This window comes from Podarcis pityusensis (genome assembly GCF_964106645.2).
Source record: "Podarcis pityusensis genome assembly, chromosome: 16".
Lineage (NCBI taxonomy): Eukaryota > Metazoa > Chordata > Lepidosauria > Squamata > Lacertidae > Podarcis > Podarcis pityusensis.
This window is the reverse complement of record NC_138041.1, coordinates 25520524-25548412: the sequence shown is the minus strand read 5'-3', so window position 1 is coordinate 25548412 and position 27889 is coordinate 25520524. Positions and strand designations below refer to the sequence as shown.

The 27889-nt window shown below is 49.2% G+C and overlaps 1 protein-coding gene across 1 annotated transcript in view; it reads right to left on the bottom strand.

Annotated features, from left to right (window-relative positions):
• Positions 1–27424, bottom strand: part of LOC308465886 (scavenger receptor class F member 2-like) — a 50102-nt gene extending 22678 nt beyond the window's left edge. Inside the window, 8 exon segments of the mRNA XM_080986239.1 lie at positions 6175–6303; positions 8583–8801; positions 10661–11180; positions 12224–12325; positions 20146–20204; positions 27066–27316; positions 27318–27403; positions 27406–27424. Coding sequence (XP_080842365.1) covers positions 6175–6303; positions 8583–8801; positions 10661–11180; positions 12224–12325; positions 20146–20204; positions 27066–27316; positions 27318–27403; positions 27406–27421 — 1382 coding nt within the window. The 5' untranslated portion in view covers positions 27422–27424.
• Positions 27425–27889: the final 465 nt, after the last annotated feature.

Here is a 27889-nt window from a genome sequence, read left to right as displayed (position 1 = left end):
TACTTCCCTGAACATTCCCACAACATCTGAGGAAGGAATTATCAGGTGAGTGGGGGAAAAGAGAGAGAGAGAAGGCAGGCAAGTCACCCTTTGCTCTCCCCTCCAGAAGCAGGGGTGGCTATTAAATCACCCAAGGGTGTCCTAATGGAAAGCATATTGGAATGTCGTCGTTTCCAGCTGGTGCCGAAAGACAAAATAAGGGTTAGGAGAGACAGAAGGAATTGGAATGATAAGACCATGCCTGGCCATGAGGACTAGAAACATGCTGAATTTCAGAAAAGAAAACTGATAAGGCCACAATCCAGCCTTCAAGGTCTATGATCACCTGTCTAAAGCTGACCAGAGGCAGCATTATTCTCAATTTACAATGGGGTGGAAGGTTCGTAGGCTAGGAAGGACTTGCTCACAAATTTATTGACAGCTGCACGAATTATGATAGCTAGGAAGTGGAACGGGCAAGCAGACTATAAAATGGAAGAATGGTATGAAGAGGTGTGGGATATAGCTATTGATGATAAATCAACATGTGCCATTAAGGTAAGATGGGGGGAATAAGCAGGAGAAATGATTTTGAGGAGATACGGAGGGTGTTTGTAGAATTTGTACTGTTAAAACAGAAAGGGGTCAAACCATCGCAAGGGGTGTTGAAATTTTGGGAGGTTGGATGGTTACAATGGAATGGTCTTGGTGGTGGTGGGGCATTTTTATTCTTATTTATGTATGATTATTACTTTGTCAAACATAATAATAATAATAATAATAATAATAATAATAATAATGGTCTATGATCACCTGCCTGTGTGTAGGAACGGGTTACATCCCAATTAAATGTGTGTCAGTTCAACACTAGGCCACGGGTTGCTCCCTTTCTCTCCAGCAAAGCTATGCAAAGACAGCTGACAAAAAATGAAAAGGCATTCTGGAGAGGTGCTGTCCGTCAGTGCAGACAGTATTGAGCAGGTTGCATGTGAAGGCCTGCTGCTGGGAATCAGCAGTGGGGAAGGGGCTGCCCTCGTGTTCAGGTCCTGATTTTGGGCTTCCCATAATGGGTGTCTGGCTAGCCACTGTGAGCAGAGGATACTGGGCTAGTTGGGTCGCCGGTGTGATCCTGGTGGGCTCTTCCAATGTTTTTAGGGATCAAGGTTCTGACTCAGTATAAAGCAGCTTCCCATATCGCTACGATTCCTTTATTGTATCTGGTTGGCACAACATCTCTCAAAAGGTTGGGTGGTCACCTGCCAGGGTGCGATTGCCACATTGTGTGGGGTTGGGCTGTGTGGCCCTTGGGTTTCCTTTCAGCTCTGCAATTCTGTATTTCAGCTAAAGGAAGGTCCAAGCTGCAAAGCTGCTGGCTGAATGTCAGATGAGAGCAGCTGCTGCCATTCCACAGCCATCAGATTCTGTCAGGGATTTTCATGCTTCTTGAACATCCAAAGCTCTCCTGCTGGCTAGGGTCCCTGCCTCCCCGGTGCCACGTGCCTCTTGGCAGAGAAAAGGGTAGGGGCCACTCACAGCCCACAGAGCAGCTGCAAGCAGGCCTGCTCTAAAGGACTTCTTCGCACAACGTGGAATTTATTTGCAGAACCTGCTGTCACAAGAAGTGGTGACGGTCAGGAGTCCAGGTGGTTTTCAAAGCAGGATATGCTGTGGGCTAAAAGGATGCTTTTAGCCCAGGGATGGAAAGAAGACAAAGTCCCTACCAGAGAGGAATGGCAAACTAAATTGCTGGAATATGCAGAAATGGCAAAAACGACTGGAAGAATCAGAAATCAAGAGGACGAAAGCTTTCACAAAGAACGGGGAAAATTTACATTTTATCTGTAAACAAATGAAAACATCAGCAGGTTTTTAACAACACTTGCAACGTTAACAAAAACTTTGGATAATAAATTGAAAAAATAGAGGGGGAGATAATAAGCAGTTGAAAAGGATAACATAAAGATCCATGGAGGGAATTGGGGGGGGGGGAGTCTGAGAGTCAAGAGAATCTTGCATTTTGAGTGTAATTGTGATATTGTTGGAATTTTGTAGTTGTAAAATCAAATAAAATGTTTATATATATAAAAAACAAAGCAATCTTTGCTCATCCGGCGCGCACCGGATGTTTTGGACTTTGTCTCCCATCAGCTCCAGCCAGTATGGCTGTATGGTGCTGGGTTGATGGGAACTATAGTTCAAAACATGGTGCTGAATGGAGAGCTGCTGCCAGTCAGTGTGGACAAAACTGAGCTGGGTGGACCAATGGTCAGATTTGGCAGAAGGCAGGTTCTTATGTTCCCATTTAAACCAGGTTTTTATTCTGAACCATGAGGACTAGAATCTTGGGGAGGCATCCAGTTAAATAGAGCTGCTAACGCAGTATTTCCCAAACTTGGGTTTCCAGCTATTTTTGGACTACAACTCCCAACATCCCCAGCTAGCAAGACCAGCAGTCAGGGATGATGGGAACTGTAGTCCAAAAAACAGCTGGAAACTCATGTTTGGGAAACACTGTACTAGTGCAAAGATCTTTGCTTGCACAACAGAAGTTCCTCTCCCTCTCCTCCCTCTTTGCCACCCCAAATCTGCTCCAGAGGGTTGAAGGAACACCCAAAACAAATTTGGAGGGTCATCGGAAGAAGGACGCTCAGCTAAAATGGAAGCAGGTCTATTTAGATGGATATTGCCCTTTATTTTAAGAGGAAAGAGAGTAAGCCCCAGGGTCTTGTGTTATTGTTGTTGTTTGTTCTAGAAAGGGGCAATATATATATGAATTCTGATCAATAAATAAACAAAACAGCAGCTTGGCACAAATTCTGTTCAGTGCAACGGCTGCATGACGGGAGGCAATGAAACCATCCGTAGGAGGTCTATGAACTATCCTTTAGCTTTTTGTGATGGAAAAACAACAAAAAGCCCAAATCGAAACAAAGAGCCCTCTTCAGACAAACGGGACACTTTGCTCTGTGTTCCTTTCCAAGGAAGCTGTGCACAAATCCCTGCTTCCAACTTTCGTGGTGGAGAGGAAAGAACCGCAAAAGGAAGAGAGGAAGAGCTTTCGCTTGCAAAACAATCACACCACGGAGCCCGTTTGAACACACAGTCATTCTCAGTAGCCAGCAAGCAAGCTGATGAGTAACTCCTGACCAAATCTTATTTTTAGCCTCCTCAGGGCTTTCCATTTGCTGACGCAGCTCTGAAGCCACGCAGGTTCCTCCATTTGCCAGGGCTGCTGTGGGCAACAAACATCATCATCTAGCCTAGTGGTGTCAGCACTGACTGGCAGCCACTCTCCAGGCAGGGATTCTCGCTCAACCATACCCGGAGATGCCAGGGACTTAACCTGGGACCTTCTTTATATAAATCTTCCCCGTCACTGTATAAGGCAGCCTCACATCATTGGTCCCTCTACCTCAGTATCGCCAACTCTGACTGGCAGAGGCTCTCCAGGGTTTCAAGCAGCGGGTGCTCCCAGCCCTCCCTGGAGGTGCCATTGGGGATTGAACCCGGGATCTCCTGCATGCAAAGCGGATGCTCTAACCACTGAACAATGCTCCTCCTGAACGCTAGAATTGCACGTGCTGGATACGAGGACTCTTAACATCGCACAACCACAAATGGAACGGCTCTCATCCGGTGACAGACAGATGACTTTTGGCACATATACTAAGATCTGAGAAAGTGGGAGAGTTCCCATATACACTTCCAGAGAGAAGTGCTTGCTGTGCTGAAAATATACCAAGTATTTGTCAAGAAATGGAAAAATGCAAGCAAGGCCCCGCTGCAGATTGGAGCTGACAGAGGAAGTGATGAGTAATGGTCTGAAGGCAAAACTTGCAGAGTGGGCTGTGCTAACAGAGTTAAGGAAGAAGACAGCGAGACGCCCCGGTGGAACTACCCTCCCCCCCCAAAAAAACCCTGGTATGGTTCACTGAGCCCAAATTGAGCCTTGGAAACAGACTAAGCAGCCAAATGTAATCAGGCCAGCTCTCGGTAGAACAGCAGCAGCAATAAAAAGCTGGTTTCTCCCTTAATTCCCAGGAGACGAGAAATCCAGATCCGGAGGCAGAGAGGAAGAACATGATGCCGTTTTTGAAAATGTCTTTTAAAAAGATTTATATCATTGGGAAATGACTTGGGATTCAGTGGGCAAACTTGCAATTTGCAACTTTGCAATGTTTCCAGCGCACAGTTAAACTGCGGAACTCACTGCTACAGGAGGCAGTGACACTCACTAACTTGGATGGCTTTAAAAGAGGATTGCAGGATAGGGCTATCAGTGGCTACTAACCATGATGACCATGCTCTGACTCTGCAGAAATACTTCCGAACTTAAAAATGGTAAGCGTAATGCTGGTGGTCAGCAAAAGAGGTTCAAAGACTCTCTCAAGGCAAATCTTAAGAAATGTAGTATAAACACTGACAACTGGGAAACACTGGCCTGCAAGCGCTCCAATTGGAGAACAGCCTTTAACAAAGGTGTCATGGGTTTTGAAGATGCTCAAACTCAGGACGCAAGGGAGAAACGTGCTAAGAGGAAGGCACGCTTGGCAAACCCTCACCGTGATCAACTCCTGCCCAGAAACCTATGTCCCCACTGTGGAAGGATGTGTGGATCCAGAATTGGCCTCCACAGTCACTTACGGACTCACTTTTAAAAAATGGAAGACAATCTTACTCGGCTATGAGTGATCGCCAAAGAAGAAGAAGGATGCTGGACTAGATGGGCATTGGCTTGATCCAGCACAGCTTTTCTTATCCTCTAAAAAGGTAAAGGGACCCCTAACCATTAGGTCCAGTCGCAGACGACTCTGGGGTTGCGATGCTCATTTCGCTTTATTGGCTGAGGGAGCCGGCGTACAGCTTCCGGGTCATCTGGCCAGCATGACTAAGCTGCTACTGGTGAACCAGAGCAGCACACGGAAACGCCGTTTACCTTCCCGCCGGAGCAGTACCTATTTATCTACTTGCACTTTGATGTGCTTTCGAACTGCTAGGTTGGCAGGAGCAGGGACCGAGCAACAGGAGCTCACCCCGTCACAGGGACTCGAACCGCCGACCTTCTGATTGGCAAGTCCTAGGCTCTGTGGTTTAACCCACAGTGCCACCTGCGTCCCTCTATCCTCTTATCCTCTAGAAACTAAGAAAACGACACCGGTGATTTTCTGGGGGACACTCTGCTCTTCCGAGTCATCTTTAAATGAGTGCGAAAGAAAGCAAAGTGCAGAGGGTCAACTGTGAAAACACTTTCATTTCTTTCCCTGGGTTGGTGTTTGTTGGGGGGGGGGGAAATCACGAGATTTTTTTTTTTTAAAAAAACCCCCAAAACAAACACATTATTATGGCCTGGGAGGAAAAAGCCCAATGGCAGCACAACTGATTCTATAGGGCGCTTTTTGTTTAACTTTTCACTTTTTTCTGGTTACCCCTGACCCACACCAAAACCTGGCAGAATAGACTTAAGAACATAAAGGCATCAGAAGTGCCTGCAGGATCAGGCCAGTGGCCCATTTAGTTTAGCATCCTTCTCTCGCAGCGGCCAATGTTCTCATACATGGAACGGCTTTTCCTTTCAAAATTGCTTCTACGTACCTTATGAGAAGCAATTCATAAATGGTGTCAAATAAATGATAACTGTTTTGTGAAATATCAGCCGAACAATTGTAGAAAGGGTTTTTTTTTTTTTTTTTTTACAGTGGTACCTCTGTTTAAGAACTTAATTCGTTCTGGAGGTCCATTCTTAACCTGAAACTGTTCTTAACCTGAGGTACCACTTTAGCTAATGGGGCCTCCTGCCGCCGCCGTGAGATTTCTGTTCTCATCCTGAGGTAAAGTTCTTAACCTGAGGTACTACTTTTGGGTTAGCGGAGTCTGTAACCTGAAGCCTCTGTAACCTGAGGTACCACTGTACTTCATTTAGTTGAATTTGTAATATTTAGCATTTTAAACTTATCGTACACAGATTCAAAGAGTTGGAAAGGATCCTGAGGATCATCTAGTCCAACCCCCTGCTATGCAGGAATACGCAGCTGTCCCAAAATTGGGGGTCAAACCTAAAATCTTATTATTATCAGCACTGCACTGCAACCAGCTGAGCTATCCATGCTGCTTCTTTGTGAAGCAGGGGGCAGGTCTGTACAGGAATAATTAAAAGAGCAGAATGGAGACCCTGCATTGGGGTGCTGAGTCACTTACCAAATTCCTTGGAAGCCTGGCCGGCAGAGGCAGCGCCCCGACTCGAAGTCGCACGTGCCATTGAAACAGTCGTTGCAGACAAAGGCGCAGTTCTCGCCGTAGGTCCCATTGCGACACTTCGTCTCACACCTGGAGGAAGTTCAAGATGGTGAGCGGGCAGTGGGGGGCAACAAGAAGGAACATCCGCTCTCAGAACAGCTTTCAGCACTACAGCTGTTGTACGTTTCTGAGCGCAATTCAAAGTGTTGGTGCTGACTTTTAAAGCCCTAAACGACCTCAGTCCAGTATACCTGAAGGAGCGTCTCCACCCCCATCATTCTGCCCAGACACTGAGGTCCAGCGCCGAGGGCCTTCTGGTTGTTCTCTCACTGCGAGAAGTGAAGCTACAGGGAACCAGGCAGGAGGCCTTCTTGGTAGTGGCGCCCAGCCAGTGGAACGCCCTCCCATCAGATGTCAAGGAGATAAATAACTATACAACTTTTAGAAGACATCTGAAGGCAGCCCTATTTAGGGAAGCTTTTAGTGTTTGATGTTTTGTCACTTTATTATTATTATTATTATTATTATTATTATTATTATTAGATTGGGAGCTGCCCAGAGTGGCTGGAGAAACCCTGCCAGATGGGTGGGTACATACAAACAAGCCATACTGCAACCAACCAAACACAACCAAGCAAACCCTGGACCCTCCAATCTCTCACAACACCAATAAAAAGATAACTATATAAATAAAGGACCGACCCACGAGACACTGACATAAAAACCCTGCACAAAGACTATGCTATAGAATGAACAGATAATCATCCCCCAACCCCCTCTCTCTTCTCTCTTTCCCCCCAAAATCTATGACAATAGTGCCCCATTCCAAATGTAAACAGATTGTAAAAAAGACCCAAGATCTGAACGCGGAGGTGCTATACTGTGTGTACTTTTCCTTATTTGTTTGTTTGTTTTGTATCCGAATTTTTTTTAATAAAAACTTTTTTTTTGTAAAAAAAACAGCTTTTTGCTTCTGCTTCTTAGCTTACTGACACGGCTTTTTCACATTACCATCTCCAACAGTGCATTGCCTTGACCACAAGCGGGTGGAGAACAGATCAGGATCTGCCGTTAGATCTCTGCCTGATTTGCAGTAGATTAGTAAGTGTTTCCAGCTCTTGATAACAGCAGCAGCAACATTTATATATTTCTAAATCGGGCTGCCGAAATTGAGAACCGAACGTCGGAAGATTCAGGATGGATTTTTATTTATTTATTTTGAAAGCACTTCTCCCCGTGCAGCACGTAGTTAAACCGTGGAACTCGCTCCCACAGTGACGTTGGGTGGCTTTGAAAGAAGAATGGACAGATTCATGGCGAATTTGGATAGCTATTAGCCATGACGGTTATGCTCCAACCATGGAGGCAGCAAGACGTCTGAAGACCAGTCACTGGAAACTGCATGCAGGAAGGGAGAGTGTTCTTGTGCTTGGGTCCTGCCTGCCTTCTTGGCTACTGTGCAAACAGTATGATGGACTAGATGGGCCTGGCACTCTTTTTATGTTCTTAACTCTAACTAGGAGTGGACGTTTGTATCTCCACTTCAGTACCCAGCTTTGGTACTGAAAACTAATTGTTGGGCTCAGAATGTGCTCAGAGCAATTCTGCGCTTGAATCCTCTCTGTCTTTTAAGGTTATGCTGAATCAGGCCACCTAGTCCAGTTTCCTGTTCTTACAGGGGCCAACCAGATGCTTCAACCTGCCCCCCCCCCCCAGTTGGCATTCAGAACCATCCTGCCTCTGACAATATGCATTTTGCACCAGGTGTTTCAGAGGTTGGAAATCTAATATAAAACAAAGTAGAATTGGCAAGCCTGAAATCTGCCTGCCATAACCATCAGGCAAGCAAGTACAGAGTGTTGGCATGCAGAGGGCCGGGAGGCCAGCCATTCCTTTCCAGCCGTCCCGCTGCGAAGACCATCACCTCTGCTCCAACGTAAATGAGCAACCTGGGCTTATTCAGCCAGGGCACACTATCAGCAGATCGAACTGTGCACACAGAATAGGTGTGAGGCTTGTGGAAGCATACTACAACTACAGATTTATTAATCATAAATCAGGACAAAGAAACATGTCGTCTCTCTCTCATGTCGTCTCAGAGAGAACAGCTAACAGCAAAAGCTATACACACAACAGAAGTTCCCAGCATACTGTGCTGGAATGTAAACAGACATTTGACACGTAACAATTCCATGTCTGTTCCTTAAGGTGGAATGGAAATGTCAACACAGAGATCATAATTACTGTTGTTGTTATTGTTATTGCTCTACCACTGCACTGTGGTAATAAAAATGGAGGTAGGGCAACTCACAGCCTGGTGCTCTAAGGGCCTTTGACAAGCCCATGCCAAACTCCCTTGCTAGACTCACCTGTCCCCGATCCAGCCAGGATTGCAGTGGGAACACTTGCCGTTGATGTGGTTGCAGGTGTGGCCGTCCTTGCAGGGAGGGCAGGTCTGGTCACAGCCCTCCCCGTAGAAGCCTGCCGAGCAGATCTGGTCGCACTTGGTGCCGTTCCAGCCAGCTTCGCATGCCAGGCAGCGCCCATCCGCAATGGTGCAGGGCTGAAGCTCCTTGCATTGCCCACACCTGGAAAAGCCACAGAGAGGCAGGTCAGTCAGGAAGGAGATCAACAAAGCCCTGCAAAGCAACTGGTCCTCCCCAAGTGTAGCAGGCTGGGGTCACAGGGGGTGCAAGGCCTGTTACTATTTCTGCAGCAGGGTCCCACCCTCTAGCATCCTAGAACTGTCCAATGAACATGAAAGGAGAGGGTTTTTTTAGCTACAGAGAAGACGCCTCCCCTTTTAGTACTGATGGGCGCCAATCAGAATTTAAGGCGGTGAGTCAGCCACTGAAGATGATCTCCTAGGGCAGTGTTGGCCAAACTTGAACCCCAAATGCTTTGGAACTACAACTCCCATCATCCCTAGCTAACAGGACCAATGGTCAGGGATGATGGGAATTGTAGTCCCGAAACAGCTACAGGGCCAACTTTGGCCACCACTGGCCTAGGGTGGCTCTGGAGAAGATGGATGGGGTGAGCCAAGGAGGACTTGTTCTGTGCACTTCAAAAAGCTAAGCATTTAGGAACATGGAAACCCACAGTTTCCAGAGATTGGGCTAGATAGGTACCTTTTATCACATGTGGTGGCTGTGTAAGGTAATAAAAGCATTCTGGGAAATGATATATAATGAACTGAAAAAAATGTTTAAAATAACTTTTGTAAAACAAAACAAAACCCAGAAGCTTTTATATTAGGAATTGTAGGTACCAAGATTGCAAAAAAGCAAAAAAGACTTTTTATGTATGAGACAACAGCAGCATGGATGCTACTAGCCTAGAGATGGAAGTCCCTACCAGAGAGGAATGGCAAATTAAGCTGTTGGGGTACCCCAAAATGGCAAAACTGACTGGAAAGCTCAGGAACCAAGAAGACAAAAACTTTAAGAAAGAGTGGGGGAAATTTGCAACTTATTTAGGAAGCCACTGTAAGCAGATAAAAACATTAGCAGGATTTTAATAACACTTGTAATGTAACAAATGCTGTGGACAAATATGGAGAGATATTAATATATGGATTGCGAAACAATATGTAGCTGAAGATGGACCCACGGAGGGGAGGGGGGAAAGTCGGAAGTGAGAGAAATCTCAATGTATGGTTATCTACTTGGTATTGTTATAACTTTGTGTTTGTAAAATCAAATGAAAATTATTTCAAAAAGAAAAGAGAAAAAAAGATGGGACCTTTTTGGCCTGAACCAGGTACAAAGCTCTTCTCACATTCTAGTTTACAGGAAAGCTAAATAGTAGTAGTAGTAGTAGTAGTAGTAGTAGTAGAAGAAGAAGAAGGGGAGGAGTTTGGACTTGATATCTCGCCTTTCACTCCCCTTAAGGAGTCTCAAAGCGGCTAACGAAACCAGAGCACTGATCCACCTTTCAGTGCATGAGTTTCCGCTAGGCATGATTTGCAATTTCGCCACACATGTTTCGCAGGGGACTCTTGGCTGGGGGATTGGACCAGATGATCTTTGGGGGTCTCCTAAGGTTCTATGAGGGACGCGGGTGGCACTGTGGGTTAAACCACAGAGCCTAGGACTTGCCGATCAGAAGGTCGGCAGTTCGAATCCCTGCAACAGGGTGAGCTCCCGTTGCTCAGTCCCTGCTCCTGCCAACCTAGCAGTTCGAAAGCACGTCAAAGTACAAGTAGATAAATAGGTATCACTCCGGAGGGAAGGTAAACGGCGTTTCCGTGCGCTGCTCTGGTTTGCCAGAAGCGGCTTAGTCATGCTGGCCACATGACCTGGAAGCTGTACGCCGGCTCCCTCGGCCAGTAAAGCGAGATGAGCACCGCAACCCCAGAGTCGGCCATGACTGGACCTAATGGTCAGGGGTCCCTTTACCTTTACTAAGGTTCTATGATTCTATGACCGCTGCCCCCCTGCCTTACCTCCTCCGGCAGCCTTGCCCGTAGAATCCGGCCGGGCAGGGCTCTCTGCAGAACTTTCCCCGATATCCCGGCTCGCAGGTGCAGGTCCCATCCAGCTGGTTGCACTTGCCCATGTGGCACTGGCAGTAGCGGTCGCAGCGAGGGCCGAAGGTGCGCCCCCGGCACTGGCACCGGCCCGTGAACTGCTCGCAGGGCGAGTTGTTGCAGGAGCACTGGTTGTTGCAGCTGCGGCCCCACCAGCCCGGCTGGCAGATGCAGGTGCCCACCTGCTGGTCGCACTGGGAGTTGAGGCTGCAGTAGCAGGCGCTGGAGCACTGGGGGCCCCACCAGTTGGGCTCGCAGGTGCATTTGCCGGTCTTCTGGTCGCACTTGCCGTGCTTGCACAGGCAGGCGTTCTCGCACTTGGGCCCCCAGCGGTTGGCGTTGCAGGTGCACTGGCCCGTCACGTCCTCACATTGCCCATTGGGGTGGCACTGGCACATCTCCTTGCAGTCGGGGCCCCAGAACTGGCGGGGACACTCTGGGGGGGGGAGGGATGGGTGAGGATGACGACAACAAGGTTAGCGCAGGGGCTGGAGGAGCGGGAACCTGTTTTTTTTAAAAAATCGAGACCGAGGGCCGCATTCGCTCCTTCTGAGGGCCACATGATGTGGTGGGCAGGGCCACAGGCCAAAGTAGGCAGAGCAACAGGTGTAAATGTAGAGGTGTGTACAGTGCGTTGTATACTGGGCATGACTAAGCAAGGCCTGTGAATTTCAATGGGTCTACTCTGCGTAAAACGTGGATGACTACCACCCAGTAGGAGAGTCTTGTTTAAAATATATTTGATGTAGTTGTGTTTTTATGAACAGTATAATAATAATAATAATAATAATACCCACCCATCTGGCTGAGTTGCATAAATCGTCTTATTTAGAAGGCAATTAATAAATCAATGATAATGATAATAATATAAAACATTCAATACAGCCCTTAACATAAAGGTTTTGTTGTATATATATTATGGAATACGGCTTCATATACAGTGGTACCTCTAGTTGCAGACACGATCCGTTCTGGAGCGCTTCTTCGCATGCGCAAAGCGTGCAGAACGCTTTTGCGTATGCGGCGAAACCTGGAAGTATACACTTCCGGGTTTGCCGCAACCCGAAAATCCACAACATGAAGCGAACGCAACAAGAGGTATGTGTCATTTCAATTTTTAAATGTTCAGTATATGCATATTCAACCTTGAAGAATTGAAATGTCACAGGTCAACTCTGAATAGCCCTTTTATTTTATATTTAACAAAAATGAGATACCATGTACCAGAACAGAAGGCCTATAAGCCGTTTACAGTGGACCGCTTAGTCAAACCACAAAGGTGCTAAAAATGCTGTCAATTTAAACACACACACACACACACACACACACACACACTCACACAGCTTCCCCTCCTCATTTAATTCCCACCAACCACCCTGTGAGGCAGCTCCGGCTGAGAGGCAGTCACTGGCCCTCAAGCCTCTCCTGGGTCCTAGTATGGCGCTGTAACCACTACACGGCCCTGTCCTCTGTACTCACTGGTTTCACAGTTGGCACCAAAGTAACCATGGCGGCAGCGGCATTCGTTGGGCCTCACGCAGACCTCATTGTCCTTGCAGGTGAAGTTCCCCTCGCACGCAGCTACGAGGGGGAGAGAAAGAGAGGGGATAATTGAGAAAACGGGGACATGTGGAACTGACGGCTGGCAGGACACCCGTGCGAAGAGGGTGGGAGCCTCTCCCCCACCCTTGCGCACTCAACAGAGGCGCCACTAAGCCAGAGACCCCCTAGCGGGTGTCAGCAGGTGACTAACTTGGCTGGAGTGTCAGTTCAGAGAGGGATGAAAGGCAGCTAATTGGAAGAAACACGCCAAACAAACCTTGAAGGAATGCCTACAGAAAAGGATGCCGGTTCGCCAGCTATGACCATTCCTACACTGGCATAGCCTGGCCTCAGCTGCCCATGCGCTAGTCACCTTCTGCTTGACTACTGCAATGCGTTGAATGTGGGGCTGCCCTTGAAGACGGCCTGCAGGCTGCAGCTAGGGCAGAATGCAGCCGATAGTGGCGCATATTCTTGAAAGGAACATGCATCGCTGCTCCTGAAAAGGCTGCACTGGCTGCTGCTGAACTACCAGGCCCGATTCAAGGCCTAGTACGAGCGTATCAAGTCCTAACTGAATTGGGGCCTGAGTACCTAAATGGGTGCTTTCCCCAATATCAACCATCTTGGACCCTACGATTAGTAGGTGAGGACTCGTTGGTGCTACCCAGTTGGCACTGACCCCCCTGGCAAGACCTCTTCAGTGGTGGCTCCCTCTGTGGAACACCCTTTCTGGTGAGGTGCGCCTATCTCCCTCAGGACTGGCATTCAGGAAACGTTTTAAAACATTCCTGCTCACTCAGGCATTGGGTGTCTGCAAGAAACTGTTCCTGACAAACCTTGAGAGAATGGCTTTAAACCTTTCGTAATAGCGCTTTAAACTGTGTTTAGAATGCTATTAGCAGTGCCTAGGTTTTCAAGAACGTATTAGCGCGGCTGGGTCTGGGTCACTCTGGGCTCCTGAGAGAATTAATTACCAGAAACAAGTTTACTTGGGAGTATGTCACGTTGTGTTAATTGAGGTTTGCTCCCGAATAAGTGTGCACAGGACTGTCTTCCTGACGCTGGAGTCTCTGTGGAGAAACTCCAGCAGATAATAGCAAAGATGGACTGCAATGAATAAATGCAGGGGGTCAGACTAGATGGCCCCTGGGGTCCCTCCTTCTGACTCTTGGTTAAAAGAAGGTAGCTCACTTTGGGCAGACAATGCAGCGTTTTAAAATGCAAACTAAGAGAGTGACAGGGACAGTTTTGGAGGAAGGTTTTTAATTTGATTTGGTATTCTAACTTTTGTCAGTGTTATAGTAGGGTTGTAATTTTTTCTAGATATGACTGTTTTATAAACCACTTTGAGGCATTATTTCTTTTTTTACTATCAAGCAGTGAATCAATTTTATGAAGCAAGCAAACAAACAAACAAAAAACCTGAGCGAAAATAAAATAGGCTTTGGGGTGGTAAAATGGCTCCAAGTAAAACCAGGTGGGGTGTGTCAGAAGCTAGAGAGTTTTTAGCTTCTCTGGGTTACTTTGAAAACCAAACACAAGACTTTTTTATTTTTTACCTCAACAGGTTAATAATAGTGGGGTAGGCAAACAAACACCACCCTATTTGTAGAAATCGGATGGTTTTTTGGGATGTGTTTCGTTTACAGAAGAAAAACCGAAAATGGAAAGTGGTTGAAATTTGGGGGCGCTGTTTTCTATTGCTCAGCCAGGTGACAGGAACCTAAAAAGGTTGTGTTGTAGGGCTAGTTCACTTACAGCATCATCAACCTTCCTTCATGAGGGCATGGGTCTTTGGCAGGCTGCACACTGAAGATTTCCAGACTAGGTCACTCATGGGACGGGAGACTGCAGGCAGAGGCAACCCCCCCTGCCCCAATACAAATGGAAGAGGCTGCTGAGAACACCATCCTTCCTTCAGGTTTCCAATTCAAGCTTTTGCTTCTTAAGAACCAGACTAATCCCTGAGAAAAGTGCCTCATTTTCCCGCCTGGGAACCACCACTGAAAGGACATTGACAGGTATACAGTCCCCACATGGGAAGGAGGCAGAAGGTTCCAGAAAGCCCAAAGACGGACACCAGAAAGAAATCTAGAAAAGCACAGAGACATTATTAGGCGGCAGCAGGCTAAGAGTTTAGCATGCACACAGGAAGATTTTTTAAAATAAAAAACCCCCACAGAAACCCAGAGAACACCCAGTTCCCAACACCTGTGAGATGGCAGGCAAAGCACTTACTTACCCCATGGACGGTGGAGACACTACTCTGGCCCCAGCGGAAGTGCTTTGGGTAGGATCCGGCCAAGGCGCTACAGACATGCAAAGGAGGAGTTGAGGGAGGGGGGAGTTAGTCAGAAGAACTCTGAGGTATTAGTTGGTTATTCAGCCTTTTAAATACACAGGCAAAATGCAGTGGAGCATCGCTAGCTTTCCCTTGTGGCAACGGTTTCCAGAGGGGGCGGCAAAAAAGAAGAGTCCTGGGGCACATTAAGGACTAAGGAATTTGTGATGGTACAAGCATCCGGGGACCGCTGTCCCTTTCATTTGTGAAAGCTTAAGACTTTTTTTTATTTTTTACCAGCCTTCAGCTGTTTTGGACTAGAACTCCTATCTGCCCCATCAGAATAGCCTACTGGATTGGGCCAATGGCCCACCAAGCCATGGCAGCTAGACCAGTGACTGGGAGTGGCCGCCGAGAACCTATAACACTGGTTCTGAAAGACCTACATTGGCTCCCAGTACATTTCTGAGCACAATTCAAAGTGTTGGTGATGACCTTTAAAGCCCTAAATGGCCTTGGCCCTGTATACCTGAAGGAGTGTCTCCACCCCCATCGTTCAGCCCGGACACTGAGGTCCAGCTCCGAGGGCCTTCTGGTGGTTCCCTCCCTGTGAGAAGTGAGGTTACAGGGAACCAGGCAGAGGGCCTTCTCGGTAGTGGCACCCGCCCTGTGGAACGCCTCAGGGAAATAAACAACTACCTGACTTTTAGAAGACACCTGAAGGCAGAGTCCTGTTTAGGGGAGTTTTTAATGTTTGATGTTTTCTCGTGTTTTTAATATTCTGTTGGAAGCCGCCCAGAGTGGCTGCGAAAACCCAGCCAGATGGGCAGGGTATGTATGTATGTATGTATGTGTGTGTGTGTGTGTGTATATATGTACAGTGGTACCTTGGGTTAAGAACTTAATTCGTTCTGGAGGTCTGTTCTTAACCCAAAACTGTTCTTAACATGAGGTACCACTTTATCTAATGGGGCCTCCCGCTACCGACGCCGCGCAATTTCTGTTCTCATCCTGAAGCAAAGTTCTTAACCCAAGGTACTATTTCTGGGTTAGCAGAGTCTGTAACCTGAAGCGTCTGTAACCTGAAATGTCTGTAACCCAAGGTACCACTGTATGTATGTATAAATAAATAAATAAATAAAGGAATCGTAGAATTGTAGATTTGGAAGGAACCCTGAGAATCATCTAATCCAAGCCCCCGCAATGCAGCTGTCCTTACGGGGAACGAACCTGCGACCTTGGCATTGTCAGCACCAAGCTCTAACCACCTGAGCTATCCACTTAGTCCAGCATCTTGTTCTCACAGCTCCCATAGGTCTGTGGGAAACCCACAAGCAGGACCTGAGTGCAACAGAAACTCTTTCCTCCTGCGGTTTCCAGCAGCTGGTATTCAGAAGCATTGCTGTCTCTAACTGGGGAGGCAAGCACGGCCCTTGTGGCTGGTACCCATCAATAGCCTTTTCCTCCATTAATTGGTCAGATTCTCTTTTAAAGCCATCTAGGTTGCTGCCCATCTCTGCCTCCTGTGGGAGGGCGTCCCATAGTTTTGCTCTGCCCTGAGTGAAGGCCTTTCTTTTTTCTGCCCCGAACAAACATCACCAGAGGAGGAAGAAGCCCCTCGGCTTACAGCAGGTCTGCTGCCGACCTGGAGATTTGAACACTGAGCTGGACAATTGCACAGATGCACGTGCGCACGCACACACATATATGCACACACACACACACACAGGCTGGCTGCTCCCGAGGCCAGGAGGCGGCCGCTGTTGATCAGCACCGAGAAATATTACTCCACAGGAAAAGAAGGGGGGCCTCAGCCAACTGGAACGGCGGCGGATTTACTAGGCCTCCAAAAATAGCTCTTCCAAGTTTCCCAGCAGCGCCTTGGGACTCCAAGTCCCGAGAACTTGTGCAGCCTCCCTCTCCCCGCTCAGCCGAGTTCTACAAAGGATTCCAGCCGGAACCTGGGGATGCCAAGTTCCAGCGCTGAGAGGGGACCTTCTGGCTACGGACAACAGAGAACAGTGAAGGAACGGTGGAGAAACTGCTGCTTCCTTTCTTCCAGCTTTTTGCCTGGGCAAGCGACAACTCTGCTAAGAGTGAACGGGGGGGACGGACCCTGCTCCCCCGAACCCGGGCTATTCAGGGGGCATTTGTTTATTTATTGTACTTCCACCCACCCCTTTTGTCCAAGTGGCTCAAAGTGGCGTACCTGGATCTGCTCCCCTTCCTCATTTAATCCCCAAAATGACCCCAAGAGGCAGCGACTAGACCCCGAGATCACAGGCGGTGAGCTTCATAGCCAAGTGGGAGGATTCGAACCCTGGTCTCCCAGGTCTTAGTCCGACACTCAAACCCCTACACCACCACTGGCCTTGCCTCGGAGGAGCCTGATTTAAAATAAGGTGTATTGGGGGATTTGTTTACAGTGGTACCTTGGGTTAAGTACTTAATTCGTTCTGGAGGTCCGTTCTTAACCTGAAACTGTTCTTAACCTGAAGCACCACTTTAGCTAAAGGGGCCTCCTGCTGCTGCCGCGCCGCCGGAGCACGATTTCTGTTCTCATCCTGAAGCAAAGTTCTTAAGCTGAGGTAATATTTCTGGGTTAGTGGAGTCTGTAACCTGAAGCGTATGTAACCTGAAGCGTATGTAATCTGAGGTACCACTGTATTTACTGCATGAATAAATTGCATACATGGAATTGTATCTCACCTTCTTTTCTCCTAGGAGCTCAAGGTGGTATGCTGGCTCCCCCCTCCCCACTCCTCATTTAGCCCCCACAATAACCCTGTGAGGTAGGTTAGGCCAAGAGGCAGAGACTGGCGCAAAGTCGCCCAGTGAGCTTCATGGCCAAGTGGGGATATGAACTCCCAGGTCCTGGTCTGACACTCTAACCACTACACCACCGCTGCCTCTCACATATGGTGCGTCCTCGTTTGTTCCCTCAGGTGGTCAAGAACCAGGGCTGCACGCCACGCACTGGCAAAATTCAAATTCTGCAGCATGAAAAGCTAATTCTCCAAACTGCACCAATCGTGTGAAATTTATCCACTTTCTACCAGCAATCAGGGTAAGAGCAAGGAGCTAGAGAGCAGTGAAGCTGCCCCCCCCACTGAAAACCACCGACAAGCTTCCTCTGCAACCTGTCTGTCTCCTGAGACTTCTCCCAGGTGATGCCCTCAAATTTCCAGGCAACTCTGGGCAGTCATGAGGACTACTAACTTGATTAAACATGGCATGGAGAAAACAGATGGAGCAGTTTTGTGTGGTTAGTGGACCAGGGGGACTAGGCTATTCCCCTAAATGTCTCCAGTAAGTATTAAAGCATAGCGCCTCCTTTCCCAAAGCCCGGGAAGCTTCTGCCCACATAGGGAGGGAGGTGCGATGCTCCTGCGAGCGACATCCCCTCACAAGCTGCTGCCTCTGGCCCTCACTGATCCTCTGTGAAAAATTTCACTGCATACCACTGAGATAGAGAAAAGTTTTCCTCTCTGTCTTGCAACACTGGAACTCATAGGCACCTAGTGAAGCTGGGCGTTCTACCAAAAAACCATATCAGAACGTTGCCATTTTTAGATGATGGCAAAAAGCAGAACATGGGTTAGGAGAGAAAGAGGGAAATGGAGCAATAAAGCCATGTCTGGCCATGAGGACTACAAACATGCTGAGTTTTTGAAATGAAAGCTGACACACCCAGGGTTTTCGTCAAGTTGCTAGAGTCTGCATTTCAAAGCCCAACCCAACCTTCATGGCGTGGCTACAATCCAGGGCTTCCCCCCCTCCCAGCCAGAACTCGCCGGAACTGAGTTCCAGCACCTCTCAGGTGGGCACCATTGCAAATATAACAAGGGAGGTGTTAACGGTGAGTTCTGGCACCTCTTTTTTCTAGAAAAGGAACACTGATGATCACCGGTCTGTGTGTAGGAAGGCATTAAAGGTAAAGGGACCCCTGACCATTAGGTCCAGTCGTGGCCGACTCTGGGGTTGCAGCGCTCATCTTGCTTTATTGGCTGAGGGAGCCGGCGTACAGCTTCCGGGCCATGTGGCCAGCATGACTAAGCCGCCTCTGGCGAACCAGAGCAGTGCATGGAAACGCCGTTTACCTTCCCGCCAGAGCGGTACTTATTTATCTACTTGCACTTTGACGTGCTTTCGAACTGCTAGGTTGGCAGGAGCAGGGACAGAGCAACGGGAGCTCACCCCGTCACAGGGATTCGAACCGCCGACCTTCTGATCGGCAAGCCCTAGACTCTGTGGTTTAACCCACAGCGCCACCCGCGTCCCATTGTAGGAAGGCATTACATCCCAATTAAACAGCATGACAATCCAACACAAGGCTACAGGCTGCTTCCAATTCTCTATAGCAAAGCTGTGCAAAGACAGAGCCATCGGAAAATTTGCAAAGGCATTCTGAAACCCAGGAGAGCTGCTGCCAGTCCGTGCAGACGATACTGAGCAGTAGTAAGAGTTGACATGAGAGAAGATTGTTAAATTTTGCACGGCATGGAGAAAGCTACCAGAGAAAAGCATTTCTCATTCTCTCCTGACTCTAGAAGTCATGGGCAGCCAGTGAAGTTGAATGTTGGGAGATTCAGGACAGACCAAAGCAAGGAGTTCCTCACACAGGCTCTTCTTTGGCCCATAGCTCCCATCAGCCCTGGCAAGCACGATCCAGTAGCCAAGGATGATGGGAATTGTAGTCCTACCTGGAGGAGCAAAAGTTCCCCACACTTGATATGAACTACCGTATTTTTCGCTCTATAAGATGCACCCGACCATAAGATGCACATAGTTTTTAGAGGAGGAAAACAAGAAAAAAAAATGTTCTGAATCTGAGGCACCTCCTCTCCTTGCGCTATGCATTCGAGCCCTCCTGTGCCTTGCCAGGGGCTGCCACTGCTGCTGCTTCCAGCACGTCAAGGGGCTTGCGAGGAATAGAGCCAGGCAGCCGGCTTAGGGGGCAGCCGGGCTCTCGGGTAGGCTAGAGAGAAGCCCGAGGCAGGTGGGGAAAAGAAGAGGAAGAGGAAGGAGGAGGGAGGATCAGGCTAAGGAGCTGCCGGTCCGTCTGCCCATAAGGCTCCCTTCCTTCCCTCATCTTGCTTCGCTGGGAAGGCAGCACAATATGAGGAGCTGGGCAGCTCTCCCTCTTGCTCTGCTGGCTTCAGCGATAGCTGTGCAGCCTGCATTCGCTCCATAAGACGCACACACATTTCCCCTTACTTTTTAGGAGGAAAAAAGTGTGTCTTATGGAGCGAAAAATACGGTGCCTGAAAATGAAACAGGCAAAGTAGATGGAGAGAGAGAGAGGGAGGGAGAGAGAGATATCGGTGGAGACAAGCGAACGGCATCTCTGTTTTGTTCTGACTCGGGACAAGGCAGCTTCCGGCGGACCCTCAAGAAGGAGGGCATCAAACTGAAGGCAGCTGTACATGCCAAGGGACCATTACCTACAGGCTCTTGGGAGATGGAAGGGAAAGGACTCCCCTCCTCCAGGTGAAAAGGGAAGGGGTTATTCCTTCGGGCAGCCTTGAACCTGCTTAGAGACGGAGGAGAAAAGCGGGGGAAGGCTCGCTCTTACCTATCAAACATTCCTCGCCCTGTTGCCTCCATCCTGAGCAGCAGACGAATCCAGCAGAGCTGTAGGCAGAGAAAGAGAGAGGGTTAGAAAAGGCTCGGCGTGGGAGGAAAAAGGTAACCTTCCCCCCCCCAGTTCAAGGGCCGCACTCCCCCAAGGGTGACTTTATGGGGGCCGCATGTCAGCGGTGAGAAGGGCCAAACGCACATGAGCCAGGGGCAGTGTAGTGCTTAAGAATGTCAAACTAGGACCTGGGAGAAGCCAAGGGTTCAGATCCTCCAACCAGGAGATATAAATGCAGTAAACAAATAAAATAGCAGGGGCAGAGGAGCAGATGTGGTTCTTTATGCTGCGTTTGGGGGCTGGAACCCTCGTCTCCCAGGCTATAAAAGGTAAAGGGACCCCTGACCATTAGGTCCAGTCGTGACCGACTCTGGGGTTGCGGCGCTCATCTCGCTTTATTGGCCGAGGGAGCCGGCGTACAGCTTCCGGGTCATGTGGCCAGCATGACTGAGCCACTTCTGGTGAACCAGAGCAGCGCACGGAAACACCGTTTACCTTCCCGCCAGAGTGGTACCTATTTATCTACTTGCACTTTGACGTGCTTTCGAACTGCTAGGTTGGCTGGAGCAGGGACCGAGCAATGGGAGCTCACCCAGTTGCGGGGATTCGAACTGCCGACCTTCTGATCGGCAAGCCCACGGGAGCTCACCCCGTCGCGGGGATTCGAACCGCCGACCTTCTGATCGCCCAGTCCTAGGCTCTGTGGTTTAACTCACAGCGCCACCCGCGTCCCTTCTCCCAGGCTATAGTCCTCATTTAATCTCCATAACCACCCTGTTCCTTAAATGTGCATAAGGGAAATTCACCTTTAATTGGGAATGAAACTGAATTTTTGCTGCATTCCGAGTCAGTCCCAGGGGCTGTTTCCAGATCTCAAAAAAGGTCATGTGAAACCCCCTTCCCAGATTATGTCTGGGTGCACACCCCAATAAAGCGCTTACAATGCTGATATAAAGAACTGCTCATTTCACATAACTGGCATCAAGCTGGTTAAGCGACAAGATTCCCGCCAGCTAATGCCCACAATGATGTCACTGGCTCCCTCTTGAATTACGCAGGCTGCATTTTCCCACTCAACATCGAACGTATATATTAAAATCACATGGTGAGCCCCACATCCTGACCCCATGATGTTTTGCTATCCCAGAAAAAAATATTCTTAGGGGAACCAGGACAGAAGTGGATGACCCAAAAGCAAGTGGTGTGGGAATTTGGGGGCGGGGGGGGGAGGGGATTCCCAAGCAAATTAAGATAGAGTAATTTTTGAATTTGCATTGGAAGATTTCCTGACACCTTAGAGAAAGATCTCATGCAGCATGTTGAATTTAGTAAACAGATGAAAGATTGACTAATATGCCATTGTTTTAAACCCTTGGTGTTCACAGCTCTCTCTGATGCCGAAAACAGAGGGGGAGGTGAAAACTCTTGAGGATTTAAAGAAAATTAAAATGAAAGGAGGCTGGTACTGTGTTTGAAACTGCCATTTGTTCATTGCTACTAATGAACTTCGCATGGGACGCGGGTGGCTCTGTGGTCTATACCACTGAGCCTTGGGCTTGCCGATCAGAAGGTTGGCAGTTCGAATCCCCGCAACTGGGTGAGCTCCCATTGCTCGGTCCCTGCTCCAGCCAACCTAGCAGTTCGAAAGCACATCAAAGTGCAAGTAGATAAATAGGTACCGCTCCAGCGGGAAGGTAAACGGCCTTTCCGTGCACTGCTCTGGTTCACCAGAAGCGGCTTAGTCATGCTGGCCACGTGACCCGGAAGATGTATGCCGGCTCCCGCGGCCAATAAAGCGAGATGAGCACCGCAACCCCAAAGCCGTCCGTGACTGGACCTAATGGTCAGGGGTCCCTTTACCCTTTACCTAATGCACTTACAAAATGGATTTTCCCCAAATTTTGGAAAATTATTTTCCATCCAAAAGGAGCACTCCTGGCCTTCCAGAATTCCTGAGGGGCACATCTGGGAGGATATGGAACTGCAGGATTGAGCACACAACATAGACTGGCAGCAAGCACATCAGTGGTGGCTTGGTATGTACCACATTAAATACTGTACAAGCAAAACACAACTTATTTATTTATCTGTTGTGTTTATAGCTCACCTCTGTCTCCACGGACTTCAAGGTGGTGCACATGGTTCTTTCCCTCTGCAAACCCCCCCAGATAATAGCTTAATTGGTTACAGCATGGTGTTGACAATGCCACGGTTGCAGGTTTGATCCCCGCATGGGACAGTCTCATTGCGGGGGGTTGGACTAGATGATCCTCAGGATCCCTTCCAATTCCATGATTCTAATTAACACCCCGCAACAACTCTGTGAGGTAGGCCAGGCTGAGAGGCAGTGGCTGGCCCCCAAGGTCACACCCCGTGAGCCTGGTGGCGGAGTTCGAACCCTGGTCTCCCAGGTCCTGGGCAGACACTCCTACACAACAGAAAAATAACTCATCTAGGAAAGAGATTGCAGGGTGCTCCCAAATGACCCGTTTATTGAGCATTCATCCTGATTTTCTTGTACAACGTTTGCAAGGAGTATACGTGCCATTAGCTCTTTACTGAGTGATCATTCTGATTTGTTTTCAGGGAGGTAATAATAATAATAATAATAATAATAATAATGTATTATTTATACCCCACCCATCTGGCTGGGTTTCCCCGCCACTCTGGGCTGCTTCCAACAGAATATTAAAATACAACAGTCTATTAAATATTAAAAGCTTCCCTAAACAGGGCTGCCTTCAGATGTCTTCTAAAAGTCTGGTAGTTGTTTTTCTCTTTGACATCTGGTGGGAGGGTGTTCCACAGGGAGGACACCACTACTGAGAAGGCCCTCTGCCTGGTTCCCTGTAACTTGGCTTCTCGCAGCGAGGGAACCGCCAGAAGGTTAGACGATGTTGCATCAAAAGTGTTATCCCACAGCTTTTTTTTAGGGGGGAGAGAACAGAGGTGTTGAGCTTTTTTCTTTTCTTTTTTCCCGGTCGCTCGCTGAAGATCACGCGATCGACCAGGGGCAGCCCGCAATCAACTGGTTGGACCGCCCTGAGACCTTCAGGTATAGGGCGGTGTAGAAATAATAATAATAATAATAATAATAATAATAATAGTCTATAACACTCTCTTCCAGGAAGGTTACTGAAAACTGAGAGGAAATTGGAGGGGAGTATGTGGGACCAGCTTCCACAAGACCTCCCTGGCTGCAGAGTTCCATCTCATCAAACATGTGCTGTAATGTGGGGAGGGGGGGTGTAGCCCAGAGCTCTTTCTCTGAATGGAGCCATTATCCAAAGACCTGCGCGCACACACACAAACACACAGGGATGGATGACTCTTGTCAATTTTTGGTCTTTTCTCTTTCTCAAATCTTAACCTCAGCTCTCCATATTTCTTCAGCCATTTGCAATTTAAAAAAATATATCATGGAAATCCATCAACTTTTCAGTCCAAATTTTCCCTTAATAATACACGTTGTTTGCCAGCCATTTCTCCCTGAACATAATGCAATTATTTGGAAGTGAACTTCACAAACACGGGCATAATTTAACCTGAATATAACACATTTCCAGCTGTAGAGCTGTACTGCAAAGTGCACTATAGTGTGACTTTTCAAAGAGTGGTTTGTGTAGCCTTTCAGAGAGTTCAGGAAGATTGCCTTTAAATGGGACCCAAACTGGCACTGTTACAGCCACCAAATAATACCCAAACCACGACTTTTAGTGTTTTAGCACCCAGACATTGGAACTCTCTGCCTCTTGATATCAGGCAAGGAGATTTTGCTGTCCTTTTTTTTCACCGCCTGCTTAAAGCATTTTTGTCCAGCAAAGGCTACCCCAGGCTGCCCTCCAGATGTTCTGGCCTACAATTCCCATCAGCCCCAGAATCACACTGCCATGCTGGCTGGGGCTGATGGGAGTTGTAGTCCGTAAAACATTTGTTAGGCAACAGGTTTTGGGATAGCTGCTCTAAGCACATGAATTGTCTGGAGCACCAGAATGGAAAGCTTCCAGTTTTCCATACAAAAACCCACTCCCCAAATATTCTGCATTTCGACAAGGGGGAGAGCTCAGTTGCCGTTACTGCTAAACAACTGGAAGTCCGAATGTTTGGGCACTCTAAAGAAACACGAAAATCTACTAACAGGTTTCAAGTTGAGGCAGGGTGGTGCTGCAGTTAGAGAGTCAGACCTGCGAAAGCAGGGTTCAAATCCTCACTCAGCCACCAAACTCACTGGGTATGAGGCCAGTCACTGCCTCTCAGCCTATCCAACCTCGCAGGGTTCTTATGGGGATTAAATAGGGGCAGGGAGAGCCATGTACACCGCCTTGAGCTCCTTGAATAGGCAAGAATTAAACACGATAAATGAAATAAGCTCCTTTCTGATCTCCCCTAGAGTTAGAGGCAAATTTTGATACTGGGGTTTGAGGTTTGAGGTTTGGGCTGCCATACATTTAAAACAGCCATCTCGCAAGAATCCCAGGAACCGTAGTTTGTTAAACGCACTGGGAACTGTAGCTCTGTGAGGGGTAAAGGTAAAGGGACCCCTGACCATTAGGTCCAGTCGTGACCAACTCTGGGATTGCGGCGCTCATCTCGCTTTATTGGCTGAGGGAGCCGGCGTACAGCTTCTGGGTCATGTGACCAGCATGACTAAGCCGCTTCTGGCAAACCTATGGAGTGGTACCTATTTATCTACTTGCACTTTGACGTGCTTTTGAACTTCTAGGTGGGCAGGAGCAGGGACCGAGCAACGGGAGCTCACCCCGTGGCGGGGATTCGAACCGCCGACCTTCTGATTGGCAAGTCCTAGGCTCTGTGGTTTAACCCATAGTGCCACCCACATCCCTCTGTGAGGGGTAAACGATGGTTATTTTGGGTCTGTGTGCTTTAACTGTAGGGAGAATCTTTTGGGGCCCTTCAGCCTGTGAGCAGCTACAGTTAATCTGGCTTTGTGGATTCCGCTGTTTGATGAAGCCCCCCTCGGAGGGCGCCCACCCAAATACCCTAAAAGAAGAAGAAGAAGAAGAAGCTAAACCACATTTCTGCCCCTCTCCCATCGAATTGTGACCAGCTTTTCCCTTTATCACAAAACAGACTTTGTCTCGGTCAGGAAAAACAAGGACCAGAGAGCATTTCTGGGGTGTGTGTTTGTCTGTGTTTTGGGGGGGGGGCGGTTATGGTAAAAGCGCGAGAGAGAAACCTCATCCAGAAATTCCACAGCAGAGCCTGCAAAGCCCTCTCGCCTAAGCGAGCTTGTTTGCAAGAGTTTAAATCGAAAACAGATGTACCGTCTCTTTCCATCGGGTTTTAAGTTACACTTGGAAGGGGGATGGCGGGTGGGTTTCTCCCCCCTTCTTTTGGCGTGCCGTTTTGTTCTTTGATGGAAAAAATGGGGGGTACCTGTCAAGAAAGGGAGGGGATCCCCTGAAATGTCAGAAATGGTTTCTTGCTTCTGTTGCCATAATTTTTATTTGGGGGAGCAGCTCTGGCACGATATGGCTCTCAGTGGGCAATGTGCCCTGTGTGTGTGTGTGTGTGTGTGTGTAAAGCGGTTACCTTGGCAAGATGGGGGAGGAAGGGGGAACCGAAACCCCCACATCTTGAGACCGTTAAGTATAGGATGGGGTTAATCCTCTGGAAAGCGGTTTTTGCTGGAGGGTTAGGGGAAAGCAGAGGCTTCCAATGAGAGCCTGTTGCTGCTGCTGCTGCTGCTGCTGGCATCATCCAAAGCCTAAATACAGGGTTCCAATAGACTGTCTCAATTAACACCCACCACCCCGAGGGCCCCCTTTAATCCCAGTGAGGTGGGGGTGGGCTTCAAGTTAACCTCCCCCCCCCCGCCCATCCTTGCAAGCAAGCCTAAAAGTGACCATCGCATACCTAAAAGACGGGATTCTCTCAACTCTCGAGGGATGCCCCCTCCCGAGAGGCAATTGGTTCAAGCAGGCACGAGAGGTCTCCAAGCGACGAGGGAAGGGGTTTGGGAGGAAGCTGTCGAAAATGCCTGAAGGAAATCCACGCGGGACGACAGTGGGAGTGGGGAGAAAGCCTGTCCAGCCAGCATGAGGGAGGGAGGGGATATGGACCCCTTGTTTGCACCCCCCCCTTTGGAAAGGAGCACACAACCCAGCTGACATGATGGGGAAGGGTGTGTGTGTCACCCACCTGTCCCAAAAGCCACCAGCACTGCCTCGTAGCCCAGCAAGGAGAACTCACCAAACTTTTTTTTTTTTAAAGGGGGACGTAATGGCAGTCGGGAGGCCCTCCATCAATCTCCACATCTGGTTCAAGAAGGGACATCTTCTTTGCCCCGTCTCTCCTCCCACACACGTAGCATGCCAAGAGACTCTGGTTGCTGGGGGTGGGGGAGAGAAGCTTGCGGGACGGGTGGAAGAAAGAGACCCCCCTCTTCCAGGAAGTTTGGGGGAGCGGGCATCATGTACGGAAGGGATTAGAAGGCATATCCTATCTCCTTAGAAAGGCCGGGGGCCAGATGTGGTGCGTGCAGCATCACACTGGTGGACCAGGATTCTATCCACCCAGCCCCAGTAATAAAGGAAAAAGCAGTAACCCTGAGCCATACTGAAGACACCCGCGCCCCAAATGAATGTCTAACATAACACAATAGCGCCCCTGCGCCTCTTCCAAGGGCGCGGACGCACGAGACGAAACGAAATCCAAGCCTTTGGCTGCTTCAAACGAGGCGGGTAGGGGGAAAGTGGCTTCCCAGAAGCGCCCCAGCGCACCCCATGGAGCAGAGCCCTCTCCGCGCGTCTCCATTCCCCGCGCGTAAAAACTTGGCAAGGGGGGTCTCGCTGGCGCGCCCTGGACCTCTCTCCCCGCGACGGCTCGCTCTTGCTTACCCCGGCGCCGGGCACACGTTCCTCCCGCGGGGATTCAGCTCCTGGGCGGCCGCCGCCGCCGCCGCCCCACAACCCAGCAGGAGAAGGAGAAGGAGCAGTAGGGAGAGGAGGAGCGCGCTGCAGCCGACGGCGGCGTCTCCATCTCCGGCGCGCCGGGCCCTCCGCGGCGGCTTCTCCATGCGCTCTGGGGCCCTTCTCGGGCAGCCTGGCTCCCCAGCGGCGGCTCCGGCTCCTCCTGGCTGCTGCCTGCTGCAAGAGCCCGGCCGGAAGCTGCAGTGCGAGCGCCGCCGCTGCCTCCTGCTCGCCCCTCGCGGCGGCGGCAGGAGGGGCGGCCGGCCAGACAGGAAATGCCGCATTGGTTCTCCCTCCTCCCGGGTCAGGCGCTCCGGCGGCGGAGAGAGAGGGAAGGAGATCCAGGGACGGAGGCAGCTGCTGCTGGTCCGGGCTGCAGCTCCGAAGGAGGTGGCTGCGGTGGGGGTCCTTATTTGGGGGCCTTCAGTGGGGTGCATAGGAGCCAACTCCTAGCCCCCCCAAACTAATAGGCATTGCCATTCAAATTGTGTGTGCGCGCCACGTCTTGTGATCGATTATACAGGGTGGGGCTTACTCCCCCCCATCTTTTATTCAAGTTGATTCCCCTGGTGTGGTGGCGTCCTGGTGTGGGGGGCGGGGGAGGCCCAAGCGCAGTCTTAAACTCCCTAGTTTAGGATCGCACGGTTTGATTCACCGCCAGTGGTTGCGGCCACCTCCCCAGTCGATTCCCTAAACTCATCCCCAGTGCCCTCTACCCTATAAAAAGCGTTATTCAGGATAGCAGTTTGCAC